This window comes from Vulpes vulpes, chromosome 5 (genome assembly GCF_048418805.1).
Source record: "Vulpes vulpes isolate BD-2025 chromosome 5, VulVul3, whole genome shotgun sequence".
NCBI lineage: Eukaryota > Metazoa > Chordata > Mammalia > Carnivora > Canidae > Vulpes > Vulpes vulpes.
In genome coordinates this window covers 77,012,912-77,038,605 of record NC_132784.1, presented here as the reverse complement: position 1 = coordinate 77,038,605, position 25,694 = coordinate 77,012,912, and the positions used below count along the sequence as shown (strand labels likewise).

Below are 25,694 nucleotides of genomic sequence, written 5' to 3'. Positions count from 1 at the left end.
ATCAGGCTCCCTGCATGGAGCTGGCTTGTCTCTCTGCCTGTGTCTCTCTGCCTGTGTCTTTGCCTCTCTCTATATGTCTCTCATGAATGAATGAATAAAATCTTAAAAAAAAAAAAGGATGCAAAAATACTAATTTGAAGGCAGATATGCACCCTAACCTTTATAGCAGTATTATCAATAATAGCCAATTTATAGAAAGAGCCTAAATGTTCACTGACTGATGAATGGATAAAGAAGGTATGGTATATATAATTGAATATTTTTTTTAAGATTTTACTGATTTAGTTGAGAGAGAGAGAGAGAGAGAGAGAGAGTGTGTGTGTGTGTGTGTGTGTGTGAGAAAGAGCATAAGTGGAGGGGAGGGGTAGAGGGAGAGGGAGAAGCAGACTCCCTGATCAGCATGGGGCTTGATCCCAGGACCCTGGGATTATGACCTGAGCTAAGACAGATGCTTAACCGACTGAGCCACCCAAACGCTCCTATATAATAGGATATTACTCAGCCATCAAAAAAGATGAAATTTTGCCATTTGCAACAACATGGATGGAACTAGAGGTTATTGAACTAAATGAAATAAGTCAGTCAGAGAAAGATAAATACCATATAATTTCACTTGTATGTGGAATTTAAGAATTAAAACAAAGAATATGGGGAGAATGAGAGAGACAAACCAAGAAACACATTTTCTTTTTTTTTTTTTTTCACATTTTCTTTTTAAAGAATGTATTTACTTATTCATGAGACACAGACAGAGAGAGAAAGAGAGAGAGGCAGAGACACAGGCAGAGGGAGAAGCAGACTCCATGCAGGGAGCCCAGCGCGGGACTTGATCCGGGTCTCCGGGATCACGCCCTGGGCTGAAGGCAGCACTAAACTGCTGAGCCACTGGGGCTGCCCAAGAAACACATTCTTAACTATAGAGAACATACTGATGGTTACCAGAGGGTAGATATTGGGGAGATAGGTTAAATAGGTGATGGGAATTAAGGGGGGCACTTGCTGAGATGGGCACTGTATGTCATATGTAAATGATGAATCATGAAATTTTATACCTGAAGCTAATACTACGTTGCAGTTAACTGAGTGGAATTTAAATAAAAACTTTTAAAAAAGAAAAAAGGCCATATTACAACTGCTTTTTTAAACAATATATTTTTAAAAATAAAATATAAATATAAATGAATTAAGGGACGCCTGGGTGGCTCAGTGGTTGAGCATAGACTTTGGCTCAGGGCATGATCCTGGGATCCTGGGATCGAGTTCCGCAAGGGCTCCCCTCCAGGAGCCTTCTTCTCCCTTTGCCTGTGTCTCTGCCTCTCTCTCTGTGTCTCTCATGAATAAATAAATAAAATCTCAAAAATATATATTTTTAAATTGTAACTCAGATAAAATAAAATGCCAAGTATGTACGGGCAACATGTGAAAAATAACATCTCCAGAGTTACTACCAATAAGAATATATTTCAGTACTGTAAAATGTTCTTCTGTGTGTCTTTGCAGCAAATTGTCTCACTCTATATCTTAAGCCACAATTGTTATGATTTTCCATAGATTCATTTTTCTTGTTTTGGAACTTCATGTAAATGGAATAAGACAGTATATTTGTGTCTGGTTTGTTTTGTTGAATTTAATGCTATTGAAATTTATTCACTCTGTTGAATTTATGGACAACTTAGACCATTTTACTGGTGAGTCAGACCCCATTCTATGTATTTACTACAATTGTTTTTTTATCTATTGATGGACAGCTGAAGCATTTCCATTTTGTGCTGTCATAACTAAAGTAATCGGTGGCATTAATATACACACATATATTTTTCTGGACATCTTTTCATTTCTCTTGGGTAAACATTCAGGAGGGCAATTCTTGGGACATATGGTAGTGACATATTTAAACTTTACTTAAAACTGCCAGACTGTTTTCCAAAGTGAAGTTCCTCTGTACACTCCAATCAGCAATGTGTGATGACTTCAGGAACTGAACATAGCAGATGATATGATTCTTTGCCCTTGGCAATCTAGTATTTTAAATTTTATCCATGCTAATGGGTGACAAGTGGTAGCTCATAGTTATTTAATTTCATTTCCTGGGTGACTAACGATGTTGGTCTTTTGACATGTGTATTGACCTTTCATACATCTTCTGCACACTGTTTTTTCTGATCCTTTTCTCCATTTTTATTAGGTTATTTGACTCTTGTTATTAATTTGTGGAAGATATATATAAATCTTATTAAATTTCTTTAGCTTCTTAGCTGATCATTGAACATACATATGTCCATGTGTTTGGGGTTCTCTATTCTCTAGATCTAGGTTTATAGTTGTCTTTTCTTAAAAAAAAAAAAGATTTTATTTATTCATGAGAAACACACAGAGAGAGGCAGAGACATAGGCAGGGTGAGAGGCAGTCTCCCCAGTCTCTCCTCAGATCACAACCTGATCCAAACGCTCAACAACTGAGTCACCCAAGTGTCCCTATAGTTGGTCATTCAGTCAATATTGTATGTTCCCAATTTGTTCCTTTTAAAAAATTGTTTTAGCTATTCTGGATCTATTCTGTGCTGTATAGAAGCAGACTTAAAGCCAGACATGAGGTACCTAATTTGTATATCATGAGGTTAGGCTTAGAACTTTCTACTCTGAAAAGAGTCACATTTGGTAGCAGTTATTAAACTATTTTCATATTAAAATCTGATCCCTACCTTAACACTGTGTCCTGTTAGAAGATGTACTTTGGTCTCAACCCTATGATGTACTTTGGTCTCAACCCTATGATGGTAAGTTAAAAGATGAACCAATTGGATGCTTAGGATGACATATTAAGAGAGGTATTTTTTTTTTTTTAAGAGAAAGAGGGAGAGAGAGCATAGAGAGAGGGACAGAGGGAGAGAGAGAGAGAATCTTAGGTAGGCTCCACACTTAATACAGAGCCTGATGCAGGACTTGATCCCATTACCCTGAATCACAACCTCAGCTGAAATCAAGATTCAGGCATGTAACTTATGAGCCACCTAGGTGCCCCACATTCTTCTTTTTCCATCAACTCTCTCCAGCTTGTTAAAGCTAGAATTAATGGCTTTCTGTTCCACTGAGAAATCTGAAGTGTTTGAGAAAATCTCTTCAAGAAATGGTATATTGTGCTGTTTTTTGAAAACAAAAGTAATAGGAAAGGAATTCAAAAAATCAATGCACAGTCCATGTAGGAAATCAATCTCAAGGACTTTTCAAAATAATTGGAGGGTGAGTTTTTCAATTGATTCATTAGGGCCTTGTAATTATTGTCATTTAATAATTGATTTAAATATATCCCAAGCTAAAATCTTGAATGCATGAAACCATTAATTAGATATGCACTGAAAATACCTTGAGGAAAACTAAAAGTTCTAACTCTGGGAAAAGGTTTGAGAGTATACAAATACTAAAGGATTTTAATGTAGGTTGATAGCATTATTTCTAAACTATTTATCATTATAATGATGATGAGAATATGTACTTCATGGTGATTAAGGACAATGGCTCTATCCAATGAAGTCAAGAACATGATAAGTTTCTTGTAGAAAAGACAGTAATATTTTAGAACCATTCATGTTGCATCTAAACTTTCAAATAGCTCATGATATCATCATCTGCTTATAATAATCACTTGATTATCAGCTGATGCCTATAATCATCTATTGTTGACATTTTGCAACTTCATCATTATACAATTGCACAATGAAAATGATATGTCACTAAATATTAATTTAATGTCCCTTCTTAAGAAATAATAGAATAAAAATACTACTTGGGAAAAAATTACAATGCATAACACTTTTCTTCTGTATTTTCTTTTTTATTTCAAATATTTATGCATGTTTATAAAACATCTACCCAATATATCATTGGAATGTGAAAGAACTCTTACATTTATTTCAGAAATAAAAAGCAAGAGTATGTATGTCATAAGTATAAAGCTTTTTATTATGTTCTTATTTTAATAATGGTGAAAGAAATAAAAAGCTGTAAGCAATCAAGCGCCCATTAATCAAGGGATGGCACATACAGAGTGATTGATGGATACCCCACAGAAATAAAAAGAGGCAAACAATTAAGTGTCTATCTATCAAGGGATGGCAAACATAGTGATTGATGGATACCACATATTTGTAGGCTTATGTTAAAAATGATATCTAATGTTTATTGACCAACAATGATGCTAATGATAAATTCTCAAGTAAGAAAAATAAGTTGCAGGGGTATGGTGCATTATTATTTCTGTAAAGCCCTTTTATAATGGATGATATAGAAGAATGCTATTAATATTATTTGACTTTACTTTTGGTTTGTGGATAGCAACGGAAATAATAGAATTTGGGAAAGAAAAACATATATGACTAAAAAGGACTGTGTAGTATAATATAAGAGGTTATTCTAGAAAATAAAATTTATTCATAATAACATATGCTTAAGACAGGATCCAAAACCAACATGGTAAACAAAATTGATATGATCAGAGAATACAACTTTCTATTTCTTTTATTATGTTTCATTTATCTTTTATTGTAGTCATGTTTAATTTTGACTTTTAAAAATAAAAAAAAGCTTTATTGAGGTTACAATTGCTAAATAAAAATGGATATAATTAAAGGGTACAACAATGATATATGTGTATGTTACAAAATTATCATTATGAAATGATTACCACAATCAGGGTAATTAACATATCTATCACTTTACATAGTTAATTTTTCTATTTGCGGTGAGAACAGTTAAGATCAACTCTGTTAATATACTACAATACAAGAAGGGAAAAAATAAATAATATACATGAATTTGGGACATGGAGGCCACAGTTTATATTTGACTTAATTCCCCATTTTCAACTTTGAATTTCTAAGGAAATTGAAACATACACTATTGAGGTAGTGTATATATTTTTAAAATTTAAAAAATGCCCATTAAACAACAAGGAGGAGACTAAGATATTGAGAATCCATTCATTTGCTGAGTGAGTGCACAATGTGAATGAAGCCTTGTGTTAGCAATAGTCCATGCAAAATATTGTCACTGTATATACAGTCTGATGGAGGAGAAGAAATAGACATTAATGTCTCATTTATCTTTAATCTCTGCTAACTGCTATAGATTTTTCAAAATGTTGATGTCATTTTGATAGATGACCAATAATTCCTTTATCTTGAGTTTGGCAATCCTAAATCAGCTTATCATCAGGCTGTCATAAATCAAAGTTAGCTATATAGTTTGAGGATCTCTCCAGAGGGATGCATAATCAGTCAATATTTTTCTCATACTCCTAATGAAAAAATCTTCCCAAATGACCACTGTATCCTTGAGGTAGAAAATATAAACTCAATCCAATTGAACATTTCATTCTGAGGTAATATACTTTATTTCCCATTTAGCCTAGATTCTTGAAACAATTTGTTCAAGTTCTGTTATAATCACACATTTACTTACTTACTTGCCTCCTGGCTAGCCTACACATTCTCCATGATACAATCTTATTTATTGTTAATATGAAGTGACTACTATAAAATATACATTATTCTAATTAATTCTATTCAATTTTGACTAAGGTTTTTTTCTTTTTAACCTCTACAAGCCCAAATTCAATATGATTTGCTTATAGGCTCCAATATGACCTTTAATATCACTTGAGAGTTAAACTATCTGTCTACAATATTTATTCATTTATTCAACTGACGTGGAGAAGAGTACAGGGAGATATAAGAGGAACTATTTTATCCAGAAAACGAAGGAAACACTCAGGTAAAACATTGCTACCTTTTGATGCTATAGTTGGACTAATGGAGTATTAAAGAAATATTTTTGGACCTTTGCAACTGAAAAGTTAGAGACTAAGTGGGGATTTTGCACCCATTGGTTAAAGTTCTCTTCAGAGCACCTTTTACTTCTTTGTTCCTTAAGCTGTAGATCAATGGATTCAGCATAGGGATCACCAGAGTATAAAACACAGAAGCCATTTTATCAATATCAAAAGTATGGTTGGATTTGGGTTGCAGGTAAATAAAGAGTAATGTCCCATAGAACACAGTCACCACTGTCAGATGGGAGCTACAGGTGGAGAAGGCTTTGTATCTCCCTTCAGTTGAGTTCATTCTGAGAATGGCCACAAGAATAAACATATAGGATACAAGAACAATCAAGAGAGAAGAGAGCAAATTACAGCCTGAAAAAATTAAAATGATCAATTCTAACTCATGTGTGTCAGAACAGAGCAGGGATATGAGAGGAAGGCAGTCACAGTAAAAATAACTGATAATGTTAGATCCACAGAAGGACAGTTTAAATAACTTAATTGTGAGAAAAAGAGACACAAATACGCTGTAGAGATAGGGAACAAGGACCAGCGCCCAACGTACCTTCTCTGCCATGATGACCACATACAAGAGAGGTTTGCAGATGGCTACATAGCGATCATAGGCCATTGCTGAAAGAATAAACAGTTCAGTGATGATGAAAATCTCAAAGACTGCCAGCTGGGTGGCACACCAATGGTAGGAGATTGTATTTTTGTGCACCACAAAATTTACCATCATTTTTGGGCCAATGACAGTGGAGTAACCAAGATCAGTAATTGACAAATGTTTAAGGAAAAAGTACATCGGAGTATGTAGCCTGGAGTCCAAATGGGTCAAGATAATTATGCCCAGATTGCCTGTCACCGTGACCAAGTATATGATGAAGAAGATTCCAAAGAGGGGTGCTTGAAGACGAGGGTTTTTGGTGATTCCCATGAGAATAAATTCAGTCACCTCACTCACTGCAGTATAATTCTGTTTATCCATATGGTTCATCTTGGTAAGCTGTATAAGGTATAAAAGCACTATATTATATTGGGGATGCTACCTTCTAAGAGAATTTAAAATATTATGCATGAAATACAAATATGCTTTTTTTTAGAATTTATTTATTTATTTATTTTTAAGGGAGGAGAGAGAGAGAGAGAGAATCTAAAGCAGACTTTGTGCACTGAATGTGGATCCCCATGCTGGGCTCAATCCCAGGACCCTGAGATCATGATTTGAGCCAAAATTAAGCATCAAACACTTAGCTGACTGAGCCACCCTGGCACCCAGATACAGATATACTTTATCATAAAATGTAAATGGAGACTCCTCGTACCATTAGGCTCAAACTACAAATATCTACACTCACACTGCAGTGTAAATGCCTGACAATCAGCTTTTTTGATTGTAATATAAATCCCTGAGATTAAGCTTTTCATTGCCAATGCATCAATTTCTAAAACATCCATCTCAAATAAGCATATTGCTAGCTACACAATTAGGTAAAGAGTCAGGCCACCCTGCCCATGAGGTCTCTGTATATTTTGGAAAGCCCTGGGTGACCTAGAGGGCCGACTTTTGAAGAGACCCTGCATTTCTCTTCCCAAGCTTTAATTCCTGCTCCTATGTTTAAAATGCACCAATAAAGAGCAAACTCACGAAACTCTAGACCTTTCACCCTTGACCCCAATAAAGGCAGAAATCCAGGTCCTCCAAGCCCTCTGAGACCAAGAGTAGCATGGGCCCACTAACATTCCTAGCTGATGACACCCCTGTGATAGAATGAGACCTACACACAGCATGCAGTGATGGAAACTTTGCTCAAGTATTCTTCAAAGTGGAAAAATACTTTTAAGTGATTGTTTTGATACAGTGACCTGATTTTTGGACCCAGAGATGTTTTAAGTATAACAAAAGATGTATTATAGGTCAGCTTTTTAAAATTTTGAAGCAAAGAGAACAAATTTCTACACTGAAACCATAAACCTTACCTTATTGACAATGATCATACCTGTTTAATGTGGGAAGATATAAAAAAAAAACTTTCTAATGGTTGGTGGAGTAATGCACAAGGTGGTATTCAGGAAAACTCTGACTTTAAATATATACTTCAATATTCTCACCGTAATGTTGCTTAGTTCATTTACCCAGTAAAAAAACTAGTGGTGTGATTTGTTAATCTTAGAAATTTGTTATTAATATTTTGTACACATTTGCCATATTGGTATTTTTGCCTATTGAATCACATTTTATTTTCTTTTTAAAGATTTTATTAATTTATTTGAGAGAGACAGAGACAGAGATAGTGACAGAGAGCAGGAGCAGCAGGAGAGGGAGATGCAGGTTTCCTGCTCAGCAGGAAGCCCAATACAGGGCTCAGTCCTAGGACCCCTAAGATCATGACCTGAGCCAAAGGCAGACAGTTAACCAACTGAGCCACTCAGATGCCCCTGAATCAATTTTTCTAATGATCTTCCAAACATACATTGCTCTTGTACTAAAAGGATTTGGCCATTCCAATTTTTTATTAATTCTCCATGGAAATTAATCTAAAGAGGCCTAGTGAGAAGAAGAATTTGGATAAATATGAAGCGTTGATAGAGAATTCACTATGTGCTGGACACTTATCTGAGCAATTTACATATATTAACTCATATGATGCACACAATACCTCTAGGAAGTATAGAGTATGAAAGTAAAAAAAGAAAAAATGACTTAACCAAGGTTACTCAGTAAGTAGTGGAGTCAAAATTCAAAAAAGTTATTCTGTCTTCAGAATATATTCTCATATAGATAATAACAGTCTTTCTCTCTATTAAGGTCACCCTGAGTCAATAGGAAATGAAGAGTGGAACAAGAAAAAAATAAGGTAAATAAGGATACACAAAGATTCCTGTTAAAATAGAGAACAGAGGCAGTAAGTTATATGAAAACAAAGGTGGTCTAAGAAACACAGCTCAGAGTACCAGAGAGTACAGAACAGGTCTCTCCTATACATGAATCCTATTACTGACAGAAAAGTCTATTGCAAAGGAAGAAAGTTTTGCAGAGCATAGTGCCCATCGAGACTTTGACGATAACCAGCTTAAGCTATATACTGACATTTTCAAAGGCCAGTGTTTTCTACTTACCTTACTAGAGAATCTACTATGACTTTTGTTTTAATCCTCACTGGTTGCTGCAGGATGTATTTAAACACTTTCCTACCCCCTTGAGACTCATTTTGTTAAAATTTTAATCTGACCCCAGAATAAAAAAAAATGCATATAATTACTTGAGGAAGAGTATCATGAGTCTGTTAATTCTTAGAAGGTCTCATTGAGAAAAATTAAAAAGTATTTTGTGCCTGTGTCTAACTGAATAAATAAATTGTACAGTATCACTAGAACCTGGAAATCATAAATATGCTTCGGTTAGCATCTTAGTTATACAATATCATGCACATATTGGGTATATTTCTCTCACATACACAAACACACACATACACACATACACACAAAATCCATGAGTAAATGAAAGAATGACTTTCTAGAAAAAGATAATGCAATTTTGGTTATACAGCATCCATTATCCAAAGATACTTTTATTGGACAATAAATTGATATAAGACAATGTTTTATGATTTGTATTGTTGCTGCCAGTATATCAGTGGTAAATCTTTTCTTTTTTTTTTTTTTTATTATAGTCACAGAGAGAGAGAGAGGCAGAGAAATAGGCAGAGGGAGAGAAGCAGGCTCCATGCACCGGGAGCCCGACGTGGGATTCGATCCCGGTTCTCCAGGATCGCGCCCTGGGCCAAAGGCAGGCGCCAAACCGCTGCGCCACCCAGGGATCCCAGTGGTAAATCTTTTCTTTATCTGTTCACAAAATATCTTTCATCTCTCTCTTTTTTAAAAAGATTTTATCCATTAATTAATTCATGAGAGACAGAAAGAGAGAGAGAGACAGAGAGAGAGGCAGAAACACAGGCCGAGGGAGAAGCAGGCTCCATGCAGGAAGCCCGCCCAGGACTCAATCACAGGACCCCAGGATCACGCCCTGGGCCGAAGGCAGAGCTAAACCTCTGAGCTGCCGGGGCTGACAATCTCTATCTCTTTTTATTTATTTATTTTTAATTATGATTAAAATTATCTCTACACAGAGAGAGAGAGAGGCAGAGACACAGGCAGAGGGAGAAGCAGGCTCCATGCACCGGGAGCCCGACGTGGGATTCAATCCCAGGTCTCCAGGATCGCGCCCTGGGCCAAAGGCAGGCGCCAAACCGCTCTGCCACCCAGGGATCCCCCCTCTATCTCTTTTTAAAGATTTCTCTATCATTGGTTTATCAAGGATTTCTCTATCATTGGTTTAAGGATTTCTCTGTCAAATTTGAATGTGATGTTGGTATAATTTCCTGTTTACCCTGCTTAGAATAATTTTAGCTTTTTAAATCATATATGTGTGTGTATACGTACATATATATGTATATAAATATATACTTATACATAAACATATACATATCATTGTTGTTTTTAAATTAATTTGGAAAAAAATTGCAGCCAACATTTCTTGTAGTGGGGTTTCTGCTTCACATACTCTTTTTTTTTTTTCCTACTTGGACCTACATTTAAATATATAGTGTGCAGCTTGTTACTGTTCTACAGATCACTTTGACTATTTTCATAGTATTTATCCAACTTTTGTTTTCTCTATGGCTTCATTGGGATAGCCTCTATTGTGAATTATTTAAGTGCAGTTGTCACTTAACCACTGGGGTGTCAGCTGATGCTGGTCCTGGTGATATCTCCTAGGTGCAGTACCTTAACTGCTTGCATCATTGCTTGACACAGGCCCTTGCTTGACAAAGGCCCCTGCTTGACATGAAAGAGTCCATTTTGCTCTCTACACTCATATTTGTTGGGGGAACTGGGAATAGAAGATAGGATGACAGAATTAAGAGAAGACACAATCAATGGGACAAGTGGAGCCAGTCATCATACTCTTCAACTGTAGTCCATGTAATGCTGAGATACCATGTTGGAGTGAGGGAGCTCCCTGTCCCTTGATATGAGGGTAAACCCATCAGGCTCCTACTAGAGTTGGAGGCTGGACTGGCACTGACCCTCCTGTGCTCCCATTACCCTAATTGTGATCTGTCATTCTCAATAAATCATTTAATTCCACTCTTACTAGGTAGGTTCACCTGAAATGTTTGTATTCATTCTCTTCATTTTCATACATATAGAATTTCCACTCACAGAATGCTAATCTAGAAAGAGGCTCTTTTCAGTATAGTAGCTATTAGCCATATGTAACTAGTGCTTCTGAGGACCTGATATATTATTTTCTTTTAATTACTTTAAACTTAAAAAGTAATAATTTCCTCAGTAATTGAGAAAAATTTTAGTATGTTCAAAGCATCTTAGGTATGTGAATCTCCTTTTCAACTATAAATTTTGTTATTTATTTATTTTTAAAGATTTATTTATTTATTTGGGAGAGAAAGAGCAGGCATGTGAGTGGGGGAGGTGCAGAGGGGAGGGAGAGAGAGAGAATCTCGAGCAGACTCTCTGCTGAGTGCAGAGCCCAAAGTGGGGTTTGAACTCATGATCCTGAGATCACAACCTGAGCCAAAATCAAGAATTGGACACTTAACAAACTGAGCCACCCAGGTGCTCCTCAACTATAAATTTTATAAGATCAAAATACAGATTAAGGATTTCCCCTGAAAACTAAATGTTCCTGTGAAAACTGGAATGTTTTCTAAGTGTAAAGTATTCAATTTTGAAAACTTAGCACAAAAAGAAAGAAAATGGAAACTATTTTGTGAACATTTTCCATTCAATTATATATTGAAATTGTATTTTGGATATATAGGGTTAAATAAAATATATTATTAAAGTAAAAAAAAGGGATCCCTTGGTGGTGCAGCAGTTTGGTGCCTGCCTTTGGCCCAGGGCACGATCCTGGAGACCCAGGATTGAATCCCACATCCGGCTCCCGGTGCATGGAGCCTGCTTCTCCCTCTGCCTGTGTCTCTGCCTCTCTCTCTCTCTATCTGTGACTATCATAAATAAATAAAAATTTTAAAAAATTTATTAAAAAAATAAAGTAAAAAAAAGTGTAGTTGTCATTTTTTTTTCAGCTCCTGTTACTCTCATCCAATATATATTTGTTTGCATCTAATATTATATTTTTATTTATAGAAGTTCCATTTGGTCATTTAAACATTTTTTATTTGTGTCCTCAAAATGTGAGTGCTTTTATTCAATCTTTCAGTATATTGGACATATTTATAATATGTTTTAAATCCTTGCCTAATAATTCTATCATCACTGTCATTTCAGGACCTATTTAAATCATCTCCTGGTGGGGTCATTTGTTTCTGCCTTCATATATGTGCAGTATTTGTGATTGAATACTGAATATTGTGAATTTTATATTAATGAGTAATATAATTTTTTTGTCTTCCTAAGATATTATTAAGTTATTAACCATGTTAAACAATGTTAATAATGTTGTAAACAAGATTACCTGACTTTTTTGAGACTTATTTTCAAACTATGTGAATAGGAATCTAAAGCAGCTTTTGCCTCTGAGACTTCTATTGGATGCTTGCGTGTTAAACATGGGCTCTACACTCTAGTTTTCTCATGTCTTCATGCCCTGTGTGAACTCTGGAATTGTTCAGTTTACAATTCCATGCTTCTTCTTTTAACCACCTTGTGGTTTTTCACTGTAGGCATGCCCAAGTTAGTGTTGAGCCACAGACTCAAGAAGACCTTGTAATGTAATTACTTTAAATGTAAATAAGTTAAATTATCCAAAGGTAGGGATTGACAGAATAGATTAAAATATTATGATACCACTATACATTATCTGCAGGAGACTCACTTTGTTTATACCTTGTTGTGGGTTCAGAAAATGCGGTGAAAACAAGATTCAGAAGATACCTACATCTCCCCAACCAAAAAATAAAAATAAATACAACAACAACAACAACAACAACAAAGCTGACAGAAACAAATACATACTTGGTTTACTGATGCTGTATTTAATAAAGATTTTCAGTGGGACAAATGTGAGGTCCAGTGGGATAACTAAAAGAAACTTTGAACCAAAGGCAAGGAATGTTTTGGGTAAGTTCATTTAATTAAGATCCAAACTAAATATATGTAAATATATTGGCTAAATCTAAGAGAAACAATTTGCACATTGTCTTTGTTCTGGAGCCACAAAGTGTGTAATTATATTGATTAGATAGATTATTAAGTGACATTTGCCTTTATCATAGTTTATTAGAACAATATTCCATAGAATATTAGATACAAAGTTTGCATTGATTATTAAAGAACCTGCGGGAAGCATTTTTTACCTCTTTGTTCCTTAGGCTATAGATTAAGGGGTTAAGCATGGGGATCACTAAAGTGTAAAATACGGAGGCCATTTTGTCAGTTTCAAAAGAATGGGCAGATTTGGGTTGCATGTACATAAATAGCAGAGACCCATAGAATACAACTACCACTGTCAGATGAGAACCACATGTGGAGAAAGCTTTTTTCCTGCTCTCTGTAGAATGGATTTGAAATATGCATGTCAGAATTAGTATGTAGGACACTAGGACTACCAGCAGGGAAGAGATCAAATTCAATGCTGAAAATAGTATGATCAACAATCCTATTTCTTGTGCATTTGAGCAGAGTATAAGTAACAAGGGAACATCATCACAATAGAAATGATTGATAACATTAGATCCACAGAAGGTCAGTGTGAAAATCTTAATAGTGAACATTAGAGCCTGAAAGGTACTGTAGAGGTATGGAATGCCCACCAGCATGTGGCAAAGTCTCTGGGACATAATAACGTTGTAGAGCAAAGGGTTACAGATGGCCAAATAGCGGTCATAGGCCATAGCTGACAAGATGAAAAATTCACTGATAATGAACATAAGGAAGAAAGCCAACTGTGTGGCACATGCATAATAAGAAATTATATTTTGGTCCACAACAAAATTTACCAGCATCTTGGGACAGATGACAGTAGAATTACCAAGGTCAATGAAAGCCAGGTGTTTGATAAAAAAATACATAGGTGTATGGAGGCGGGAGTCCACCTGGATCAAGGTGATCATGCCCAAATTTCCCACCACTGTGATCATGTAGATGATGAGGAAGACCCCAAAAAGGGGAAGTTGAAGCCCAGGCTGCCGTGTGACTCCCATCAGAATGAACTCAGTCACTGACGTTAGGTTCTGTTGACCCATTGAGTCCAGTTAGCTATTCTGGGAAGAAACAGGTTGCTATCAGCTTTCATGTAGTATCATTTAAACAAATTATAATATTTGTAGACAGAATGTAGATTTATCTTTGTAATAGGGATAGAAAAATAAATCCCACATCTGATTTTGAACTAAAATAAATGATAGAATCTTTTACTTCTCAGCAGGAAGGATCCATATGAAACCCATGCACTGATATGGATGATTAAACTCTAAATAGAGTCAGCATACCCACCGATTTTATTTATTTATTTATTTATTTATTTATTTATATTTTTAGACCCACCAATTTTAAAATAACATTGATATAGATTTATTTGACTATTTCATCTATGCAATTATATCACAATTTTTCTTTAGTACACTTCCAATTTTGTATGAGAATTCCAGTGACATTTTGATATTCTTAAAGAAAGAAGCAGAAGTAATATGGAGCTAATGAAGTTTGAGATTTAAGTTTCCTCATTAGCATTTTCCCCTGGGTGGGGACTTAACAATGACTAATAAAGTGATATACCTTTATAAAAGTTAAAAATGTAAAATATTTTTGCCTTGGTCAATTAAGCCCACTTTCTCTCTCCATTCCAACCTCAGCTACATCATACTTCAGCTAATATCAAGTTGCTTTGGCATGTCTGCAGGAATTTGTGGGATCCATTTATGGGGAGATTGAGTAAATAATACTTTATTTGATGGTTAGTGAATATATCTATATGTTTCAAAAATCAACGATATTTATCACAGAATAGTGTTATCCATTCTGGTGTAAGAACAGCTTCTAAGAACACCTCTACCACCCAAAAGACTGAGATATATATAGAATTTCATTAATAAAAGCATATTGATAGATTTTTATGATGTTTTTGACTATTAATTTGTTTACAACTAAACTTTTAAGATTACTTTTCCACTCTAAGTAAATATTTACATTTATATTACAACTTACATGTATCATTTTTATTTCCTCTTTTTTAAAAAAATAAAACTCTCAAATTACTATAAGCTTCAAAATGCACAAGATTTGGATCCATTCCTGGGGTGCCCAGTGGTGAATTTGACTAAGCATCTGACTCTCAGTTTTGGTTTAGGTTGTCATCTCGGGGTCATGAAATCTGGCCCAGTGTCAGGCTCTGGGCTCAGCAGGGGTCTGCTTAAGACTCTCTCTCCTTCTTCCTCTGCTCATCCCCCCTCGTCAAATAAAATAAATAAGTCTTTTTAATTTTATTCTTTTTTATTTTTTAAAGATTTATTTGTTTGTTTATTCATGAGAGACACAGAGAGGCAGAGACATAGGCAGAAGGAGAAGCAGGCTCCATGCAGGGACCCGATGTGGGACTCCATCCCACAACTCTGGGATCACACCCTGAGCTGAAGGCAGGCACTCAACTGCTGAGCCACCCAGGCATCCCAAATGAGTTTTTTTTTTAATTATTTTATCTATTTATTTGACTGAGATAGAGTGAACACACATATGTGCATGAGTGGGGCAAGGGGCAGAAGAAGAGAGAGAAGCATGCTCCTCTCTGAGCAGGGAGCCAGGAGGTGGGGCTCTATCCCAGGACCCTGGGATCATGATTGGGATCATGACCTGAGCCAAAGGCAAACATTTAACTGCCTGAGCCACCCAGGCACTCCAATAAATAAACCTTAAAAAAAAACAAACAAACAGACTGGGATCCCTTCCTGTTAAAATATACAGTTTATATCAACATTCAGGAATTTTGAATATTGAATTTTATATACTATATTTCCTCTACTATGATTATTTATATGCATAGATTAATCCTTCCACTGTGGATATGATGAAGCATTTAACATATTTATTTGAGCACTTATTATATTAGCTTATTTCTTGAACTGTAAAATGGTACAGTGTGAGTATAGCACTGTGATTTGCAAAACTTTCAGTGATAAGTCTTTCCTTTATCATTTCATAAAATTTACTCAGGAAGTCAATAAAACAAAGTGATTGAAGACAGTGAAACTGCTTTAGCTTAACCCACCTGGATTCCTTCCTTTCACACTCAGTTTCTCAGTGAACACATGGAACTCTGTAAGCATGACTTTCCACTAGAGAAATAATTGGAGTTGAACAGATAAAAAGAATAGAATTACTATAATGTAACAAGATGTCTAGCTTTAGCCTGCACAACGGTCAGTCCGAATGAGTCAATGTACACAGTTCTGCCAATCAAAGGGAACTCCCGGGAGCCTACCACAAGGTCAGCTAGAGCCTGAAGCTACTTGGTGGCAGTTGTCAGAACTCTCAGAATCTGCTAGTTTTTAGTGTCAAGTGATCCAATTTGATCCCAGGAATGGGGATGAAGGAGTGAGGGAATACTGGAGATTGGTGAGCCACTTCTACCCCATTTTGACAGATACTGTCTGCTGTTTTTCCATTGGGTCCCACCCTCCTTTCAGGGCATTTCGTAAATTAGCACCAAGTGTTGCAAATAAGCACCAAGTGTTGCAGGAGATGCTAGGATGGATATTCCTGCAGAATGAAAAATGCACTGAGCTAACAAAGGGATTCAGAATCCCAGTACTAGTCCTAACACTTTGAAGTCTTTAATGTATTGCTAATAATTATTCTAGTGTTTGTTGATTTCATTTCCCTTTTCGGTATCAGTTATTACCTCCCTCTGAAGACTTCTGGATTCTTTTACCCTGCCTATTCTTTTTTTCATATTGATTTTTATTTTATTATGGTAAGAATATTTCACAAGAGATCTACCTCATTAAAAGGTGTTTAAATGTACAGTAGAGTATTGCTAACTATAGGCACAATGTTGTATAACACATCTCTACATCTTATTCATCTTGTGTTAACTGGAACTTTATACCTGTTGATTAGTAATTCCCCATGTGATCTAGGAACCCTACTTCTGAGTATTTATCAAAAGAATTACTATCAAGATTTTAAATAGATATGAATACCCTGTCCATTCTTCTTATTTTGAAATGGATTTCTGACGAGTTTTGAACATCATGATGTAAATGTTTTAAATACTTCCATTAGAGAAGGCAGTATATAAAATGTATGCAAAGGGATGACTTTTCAATCTTTAGACATGTAATATTAGTAAGGAGTTATATGAGGTTCTGAGCTTTCTCCATAACTCTTAGAAGTCATTCTATATTTTGCCAGGGTACTCAATCAGTTTGTAAGCCCATTCTGCACAAATGAACGAGTAGTAAGCATCTAGTTGAGAAAACAAATGAACAACTTAAAATATCTACAAGCTCATGACTGTGAGTCCTTATATTAAAATTATATGTAGTTTATAAAATACTGCATGGGAAATATATATCTTAAAATATTCTTTTTCAAATATTTCACTGGATATATTTATCTGAAACAGTATTATTAAACATCACATAAGACATATACTAAAAATTATTTGTTGTTTATCTGAAAGTCATTTGTAACTTGGCATTCTGTATTTTACTTAGAAATCCTAACCTTAATAGTTTCTAATTGATGAGACCAGTGATGCTTTTTTTCAGATAACGTCCTCCTCACTTCTAATATCCAAATTCCACTGTTGATTCTCACAAAGCAAATGGATCTATGACATCTAGTCAATTCATATAATTTTTTAAAAAACATTTTGTTTATTTATTCATGAGAGACACAGAGAGAGGCAAAGACATAGGCAGAGGGAGAAGCAGGTTCCCTGTGGGGAGCCTGATGCAGCACTCTATCCCAGGACCTCAGGATCATGACCTGAGCCAAAGGCAGATGCTCAATCTCTGAGCCACCCAGGTGTTCCAATTCATAGAATTTAGAGCCCCCAAAAGACCATTCCATTTCAGGAAAACTCCAATTAAAAAAATATAATGAATTTTTGTGGTGTAGTAAGAAGAATCAGCTGTCACAGACCATAATAGCATCCATTGTCAGAAGCCAGGAATCATGGGAAATTACCAACACCCAGGTGATAATCAAAATGAACAAGTCCTATCCACTCACTGTTCAACAATTGGGTTTTCTTCTTCTAGATTACTTTTATTTTTTCTTTGGGTTGGGAGAATTTATGCTTCTCTTCTCCTTATGATGCTCCCTGAGAAAGCCGTAAAAAAAATTGCTTTGTGTTTCCTACTAATTATCCAGGACATCCTACATATTCCCTAGTGAAAAACCATAAGGGACGATTTAAGGAAAGGAACGAAACAACATAAATGCTCTGTACAGTTCCACAGAGACTTACGTGATATAAATGCACTCATTCGCACAGTCAATGATTACAGTAACAATGGAAAATACTTTGACATGGCTTTATCCCAGTAAAATTGGAATAGTTCCAAAAATCATGGATAAATTTGAAAATAGTATCATAATCAGAAAGTATTTTTCTTTGAATTTATTATTCACATACAAATATATTAGTGGCCACTGGGTTAAAATATATCATTTAACTTCAGTAAGTTAAGTATTACTATTCTTGTATTCAGAGGATACCAAGCTTAGATGATTTGCTCAAAGTCGCACAGTTGACAAGTAGAAGATTTGATATTAAAACCCTCATCTTTAAATGACTGATAGACATGCCTTGTCCTTTCATATGGCAAATCTGTAACAATTATTGTAATGCAATGAGTTACTATAATGATTGGCTCAACTACAGTGTTTCTTGAGCTCAGATCCAATCAACCTTGGATGTTTCCACCAACCTTAGATGTTTAGTGCAACCTCATTAAGAGTAAAATCTATTGTCCTGTTTTCAAATTCACTAGTTCTTTTACTGCAGTGTTTAGTCTGCTGTTAAAAAAGTGAACACAAAATATTCATGTCTAATAGTACCTCCTGCCCGTAGAAACTCATTCAGGCTCTCTATCATAATTCCTGTTTCTCTTTTTAATGTACATATTTGCATTTAAATTCTTGCAAATATTTGCAACTGTTTTGAAGTCCTTTTCTGCTAATTCTGCTATATCTGTTATTCCTAGGTCTGGTACTGATGATTTGTTTTTTCCTGGGATTATGAATATCATTTTCCTACTTCTTCAACCTGCTGAGAAATAGAACTTTGGATGCTAAACACTACAAACATTCTACAGTTGAGTGGGAAATTTTTAAATCTTTCTTTAAACAGTGTTGTTTTATTTTGGCAGGGAGTTTATTTACTTTTATTTACTTGCAAATCTACTTAATTGTTTTGAGACTTAATATTGAGCTCTGTTAGAAGTATAGGGAATCCTTTCCTCTGGGGCAAGTTCTCTCTTTTGCTGTCTTCACTGGAAGCCTGAGATATTCAGCTTCCTCACTAAGGCTTGACAGAATTTGAATGTATCCCACCCTGGGTGAATCACTAGTTTTCATCATACAGATCCCTGGTAGTTGCTCCTGATCTGGGCTTATGGAGTCTTACCTTAATATGTATACTTTAGAAGTCATTCAAAGTCTCAAATTCCATGCTAACATCTTAATCACTTTTCTTAGGTCTTCGCACTCAGTACTGAGCCTCAGTACTCAGCTTGCACATTCTGGGCACCTCAGTCCTTCCTGATCTGATTTTGTGCTTTCACTTCAACTTGACTAATGTGTCCTCCCTGTGCCCCAATCACTGCCCCATGTCAGAAATTAGTAAACTTGCCCTTTCTGTCTCAGATCATAGTCCTGAACTGCCATTCGTCAAATATCTGAAAATATTTGTTACATATGTGTTGTCCTATTTGCCAGTTGTTTTCAGGAGCAGAGTTATTAAAATCCAAGATTCCAGTTACACAGAGTGACAAGAGCCCTCAGGGAACACATGCTAGCAATTATCCCTTATCAATCTGATTTTTAACATCCTTCTCATTATCCTCCATGATCATTATCCACTTTTTTCCCAGATTTTCCAGATTTCTATATATTCTGATGCAAGTGTCTTTGGGATGGTATTTATTCTCCAAACTTTCTAAAAATGAGTATTCCATTATTTTTTTATAACCCCTTATTTCTACTGTGTAGTGTAATGCCTAGAATATATCATCCAACAGTAAATAAGTGATGTGGGAAGCAAAGGCAAAAGAAACAAAATTTCCTTACTACCTATAGTTCATTGACAAACTCTTGAAACAAATAGAGTAACCTTCCTCTGGGAGCTCAGCTGCCTTGATGTTAATACTTTGCTAAGGGCAAAAGGTAGTCTTAGTTTAACCTTATCCCAATGCCCCATGATCCCATAAGTCTACTTTAACATAAAAAGATTCCTCTGGAAACTTCCTTTGTCTCTACTCCCCCAAGATATATGTTAGCAATCATCTTCTAAGGATATAACCAACTGATCTACCTCTGAAAGGTCTCAGGACTGAGTTTTTACTAACCGATAATAAATGATCTTTTCCTAACAATAGCTAGCCCTCTCAAGGTCCTGAAAACATTGTTTCCAAAACACCGGTCCTTAACCCCCTCCCAACTAGAAAATATAATCAGCCAATCCTCATGATCTCAGTACAGCTCTTCCTGTCCAAGGGTCCTGTTTTAATAAAACCACCTCTTTGCACCAAAAACATCTTAAGAATTATTTCTTAACTGTTGGCTCTGATCACCAACATCCTCCCTACATCATAAGCACTAACTCTAAACTGGATTTCTAGCAAGATTTTTCCCAACCCATTATGCATGTTAGACTGAAAATAGAGATAGGTGTTCCATCACCTTCAGAATTTGCTTGTTTGGTGTGTGTATGTGTTGCTTTTAAAGTAGTAACATTTGTCAGTTTCCTCATCTTAAATACAGTTTGTATTTATAAAGTTTGTAACAAGTCTAGAAACATCTATTTATCATTTAGTTAATTCACTTTTCTGTTGAACAGTTTATATTCATTATTGTTCCTGTTATATTTTACTGATTTTCAAAAATCTCCTCATCTTTTGTTTGATATTTCCTTAAGTTCTATATAGCATTTTAGCTAATTATGCACGTTAGGGAGATATATGAATCATGGGAAAATGTAAAGTCCCTTGAGAAACCGTGTTTCCTAAGGTTTCATCAGCTATAATGTGGAAGCAATACTAGAGCTCCTTAGAGGCCCATGTAAAGTGTATATATACATATATTCACACTTGTATCCAAAGTTGTCCTCTTAGAGGAAAAGAATGAAATATGTTAAAACTATTTATTAGTTTGTTATTTTGTTTGTTGTTCATTAATAGATAAGATTTGATTTCGATTACTTTACTTGGGGTTATCTTCAGATACATACTATTAATGTAATAGCTCTGTATATCATATAATCATTAACTTAAATTGTTTTTGACTAAAGAAAGAGTGGAAAGCCAGGGAAAAGGAATGAAGTTTTAAAGCTAAAGGTTTAAAATATTTTTTTTTTTGGTAAGTTGAATTTATTTTGTAATTTTTTTCTTTTTTATTTAAATTTCCTCATATTGAGCTGATTAGTCAGAAAATTTGTCTTAAATCTAATAGAATCATATGAGTGTTAAAAATGTTAGACGTCATTTCATCTAACTCCACATCCTATCATCCCATTCTACTTTAATATCACCTTAAATTTTGCAGAGGATGGCATCCCTGAAAACATGATATAATTGAATTTCTAAATTCCATTTGGAAATGCCCTTTCTATGTTTTCAACAAAACCTGTGTACAATACATAATCCTTCCTTGAGGAAATGTTTTTCAACTGGTGTTCTGAAAAGATGAGTCGGATAGTTACATGAGAACTCTAACCAATACAACTTTCTGCAGTGATGGACATTTCTATAATTTGTTCTGTCCAGGATAATGATTACTAGTCACATAGAGATATTGAGCATTTGAATGGGGAATAGATCACAGAATTGAAATTTTGTTCAATTTCCGTTTCTATGCAAATAGTCACATGAATAGCCACTGCATAAGATAGTTCAGAATATGATGGACAAATGTTATATTCAGTTTTGAAAAGTCTGGGGTTAACACTATTTGCATGTATTTGGTAAGTGTTTTGGTAGTTTCTAATTAGCATATGAGAAATTGTGAAAATTTATGGGGTAGTAATTTATCAAAGGAAATGTTAAACCATTCAATTGCATTTACATTTAAATACCATTTTAACTTTTATTTATTTTTTATTTTACTATAGTCACAGAGAGAGAGAGAGGCAGAGACATAGGCAGAGGGAGAAGCAGGCTCCATGCACCAGGAGCCCGATGTGGGATTCGATCCTGGGTCTCCAGGATCGCACCTGGGCCAAAGGCAGGCGCCAAACCGCTGTGCCACCCAGGGATCCCTAAATACCATTTTAAATAAAATAAGCAAGATATTTAAAATTGGGGAAAGGTAAATTGGTTGACTAAAGTACTTTTTTTCATGATTTATATTCATCCACATCTTCCTTTAAAAAATATCACATGGCGATTGCCCATCAATATATCTCTTATCTACTTACTTATCTATCACCTATTACCTATCCATGCATCTATCTCTATCATCTATCTTTCTATTATATCTTACTATCTTATCTATAATTTGAGTACTTATACGCCTAAAATATTTAGCATTTTGCTTGTAATATCTCTTATTTTTTTCAGTAATCATGTGATATAGGTGTAATTGTATACAGTCTGAAAGAAGATAAATGAGTTTGCCCAAGTCAGTAAGTCAGTATGTGATAGCAACATATTTAAATCATTGGGTTAATGTTAACCACTTCTCTTTTGTACTACCTAAAATATATTAATTAAAATAAGTCAATAGAATATAGATAAGCCAAATTTTATTATTTTACTTCTAAAAATACACTCTTAAGTCTTTTTTTTAAAGATTTTATTTATTTATTTGTGAGACACACAGAGAGAGAGGCAGAGACACAGGCTGAGAGAGAAGCAGGCTCCTCACAAGGAGCCTGATGTGGGACTGGATCCCAGGACCAGGATCACGCCCTGGGCTGAAGGCAGACACTCAACGCTGAGCCAACCAGGCATCCCACACTCTTAACTATTAAATGTAGAATATGGGAGAGAGTTCTATTCTATTACAGATATATTAATTCTTACAGAAACACAATACAAGCTGAATAAAATGTATGTATAACCAAACTAATGGAAATTGGATTTAGAAAACCATAATGTTCATATACATTTATCATTATATAGAGGAAATGAAAAAAGTGCTCTAGAGAGTGATAGATGATCATGGCTACATACATTTTACATTTATCCTTTCTCTATATATTGTGTACGAGAACTTATATAAAATTAGACCTATATTTATATATACATGTATATAGCAAGTAATTAAGTATATTGAATATTACACACATTATCTGTAGGTAAGCATTTGTATAATGACAAGTTAATAACAGAAATAACATAATTTATTCATTTGGGCCTTAGATAACTTATGAAATCTTCTAACTGTTCTATTTAGGCAAGATGTAGTTTTCAGTGCTCTGGATCTCAGAGAAGATGATTCCACTAAGGGTGTTCTGTGCTGTTCATCAAGAGGCATCAGAATAGGCCAGAGATCCCATTTAGGAGATCCAGAGATGCAATTTAAGAGCATCATCTTGAAGGTCAAGAGCATGGCATCATCTTGAAGGTAAACCCCTGCCTTATAATCTTTGCCAGTTCTCTGGTTATATCATAGTGCTGGTGTGGGTTAACTAAATAGTTAACAGGACAACTGATTTTAGAACTTCTTGTAATTTACTCCTTTTATATCTAAAAATGAAGAGTTGAAAACAGAGCTTAAATTGAACTTTGCAAATTCCTTTCACTTACCATTATCGTTCCTCATGCTGGTATCAACTTCTTATAGAGGTATGATGAAGACAACTGAAAGTTTTGAGAGCATCGGTGCTTTTTCACATATTTCCTTGTGGGATAGAATCATATGTAGCCCTGAAATAAAGTCAAGAATCTAATCAAGCTTCTACTATTATAAATGAGGAGACTTTGAGGTGCATGGGTGACTCAGTTGGTTAAGCATCTGCCTTGGGCTCAGGTCATGATATCTGGGTTCTGGGATAGAACCCCACATCAGGCTCCCTGCTTAGCGGGAAGTCTGCTTGTCCCTTTCCCTCTGACCCTTGCCCCTGCTCATGCTCACTCTCTCTCAAATAAATAAAATATTTAAAAATAAATAAATGAGGTGACTTAGGTTCAGCAAAATAATGATTTATTCAAGGACACAACTCTATATATGTTTGTATTTGTCTTTAATAAATACCAGAATGTCCTGTCCCTTCTAATCTCCTTATTTTTCCATCTCAGATTTCAAGACAAGGAATTACCAAATGGCCAAAGAGAATTTCACAGCTGTTACTGAATTTATTCTTTTGGGACTGACAGACCACCCTGACCTGAAAATTATACTTTTTGTGTTGTTCTTGGTGATTTATGCCATTACCTTGCTGGGGAATCTGGGTATGATCTTCATAATCCAAATAACTCCCAAGCTCCACACACCCATGTACTTTTTCCTCAGCTGCCTTTCATTTGTGGATGCCTGCTATTCATCTGTTATTGCACCGAAAATGCTGATCAGCTTCTTGGTTGTGAAAGAAACCATCTCATTCTCTGCCTGCAGTGTGCAACATTTGTTTTTTGGGGTGTTTATCACCACAGAAGGCTTCTTGTTGTCAGTGATGGCATACGACCGTTATGTGGCCATTGTCAACCCTTTGCTTTACAGTGTAGCCATGTCTAAGAGAACATGTGTAGGGCTGGTCATTGGGTCATTCATAGGTGGAATGATTAACTCATTGACACACACAGTAAGTATAGGCAGACTGTCCTTCTGTGGGTCCAATGTTGTCAGCCACTTCTTCTGTGATGTTCCCCCACTGTTAAAACTGTCATGCTCTGATACTACCATGAATGAATTGCTGCTCTTAACTTTCTCTGGAGTCATTGCCATGGCCACCTTCTTGATTGTGATCATTTCCTACGTGTTTATTGCTGTTGCTATTCTGAGGATCCGCTCAGCAGCAGGCAGACAGAAAGCCTTCTCCACCTGTGCCTCCCACCTGACTGCTGTGTGACCATATTCTATGGTACTTTAAGCTTTAGCTACATACAGCCAAGTTCCCAGTATTCTGTGGAGCAGGAGAAGGTGGTGTCTGTGTTCTATACACTAGTGATTCCCATGTTAAACCCACTTATTTACAGTCTGAGGAACAAAGAGGTAAAGGATGCTGTGAAAAGGGCCATCGAAATGACACATTTCCCTTGTTAATTTCAAGTCCCTGCTAACCCTACAACAGTGTCTGCCAGTCAGTTCTTACTTCTGTCAATTTCATGAATGTTAAAGCTTTTAAAGATTGTATAGATCTTTTCATTCTACACACTTATTTGTCATATATGGAGGTAAGCGGAAAAGGCAAGCTATTTAATTCATATAGTTGCATCACAAAGACAGTAACCTATCATATAGATCCTCTATTCTAGGATGTAAATCATTGAATCAATGCAAAATACAGTATTATATTTCTATTTTTCCATGGTTTAGAGAAAATAATTGTATAATAACACTTGCAATTAAGAACATAAAAATAGGGTAGTTACTAAAAAATAATTTTTTCTCAAAATTCCCAGGATATAGATATAATTGTATAGCTGAATCTTGCCTTTGTTGGCTTATATTTTAATCTAAAGAGTGATTGTGATATGTGACTTGTAATAAAAAATATATATTT

The 25,694-nt window shown here is 35.4% G+C and overlaps 3 protein-coding genes across 3 annotated transcripts; 1 reads left to right on the top strand and 2 right to left on the bottom strand.

Annotated features, from left to right (window-relative positions):
- Positions 1-5,858: 5,858 nt before the first annotated feature.
- OR8K1 (olfactory receptor family 8 subfamily K member 1) lies at positions 5,859-6,818 on the bottom strand. The gene has a single exon (XM_026012916.2). It carries the CDS (start codon positions 6,816-6,818, stop codon positions 5,859-5,861), a length of 960 nt encoding a protein of 319 aa, XP_025868701.1.
- Positions 6,819-13,110: 6,292 nt separating this feature from the next.
- OR8K5 (olfactory receptor family 8 subfamily K member 5) lies at positions 13,111-14,055 on the bottom strand. Its single transcript, XM_026012917.2, has one exon. The coding sequence runs from the start codon at positions 14,050-14,052 to the stop codon at positions 13,111-13,113; it is 942 nt and encodes a 313-aa protein (XP_025868702.1). The 5' UTR covers positions 14,053-14,055.
- A 10,232-nt stretch (positions 14,056-24,287) lies between these two features.
- LOC112930454 (olfactory receptor 5J3-like) lies at positions 24,288-25,234 on the top strand. The gene is given in 2 exon segments (XM_026012777.2): positions 24,288-25,034; positions 25,037-25,234. Coding segments are annotated over 2 exon segments (939 nt in total). The 5' UTR covers positions 24,288-24,293.
- The last annotated feature ends 460 nt before the right edge of the window (positions 25,235-25,694 follow it).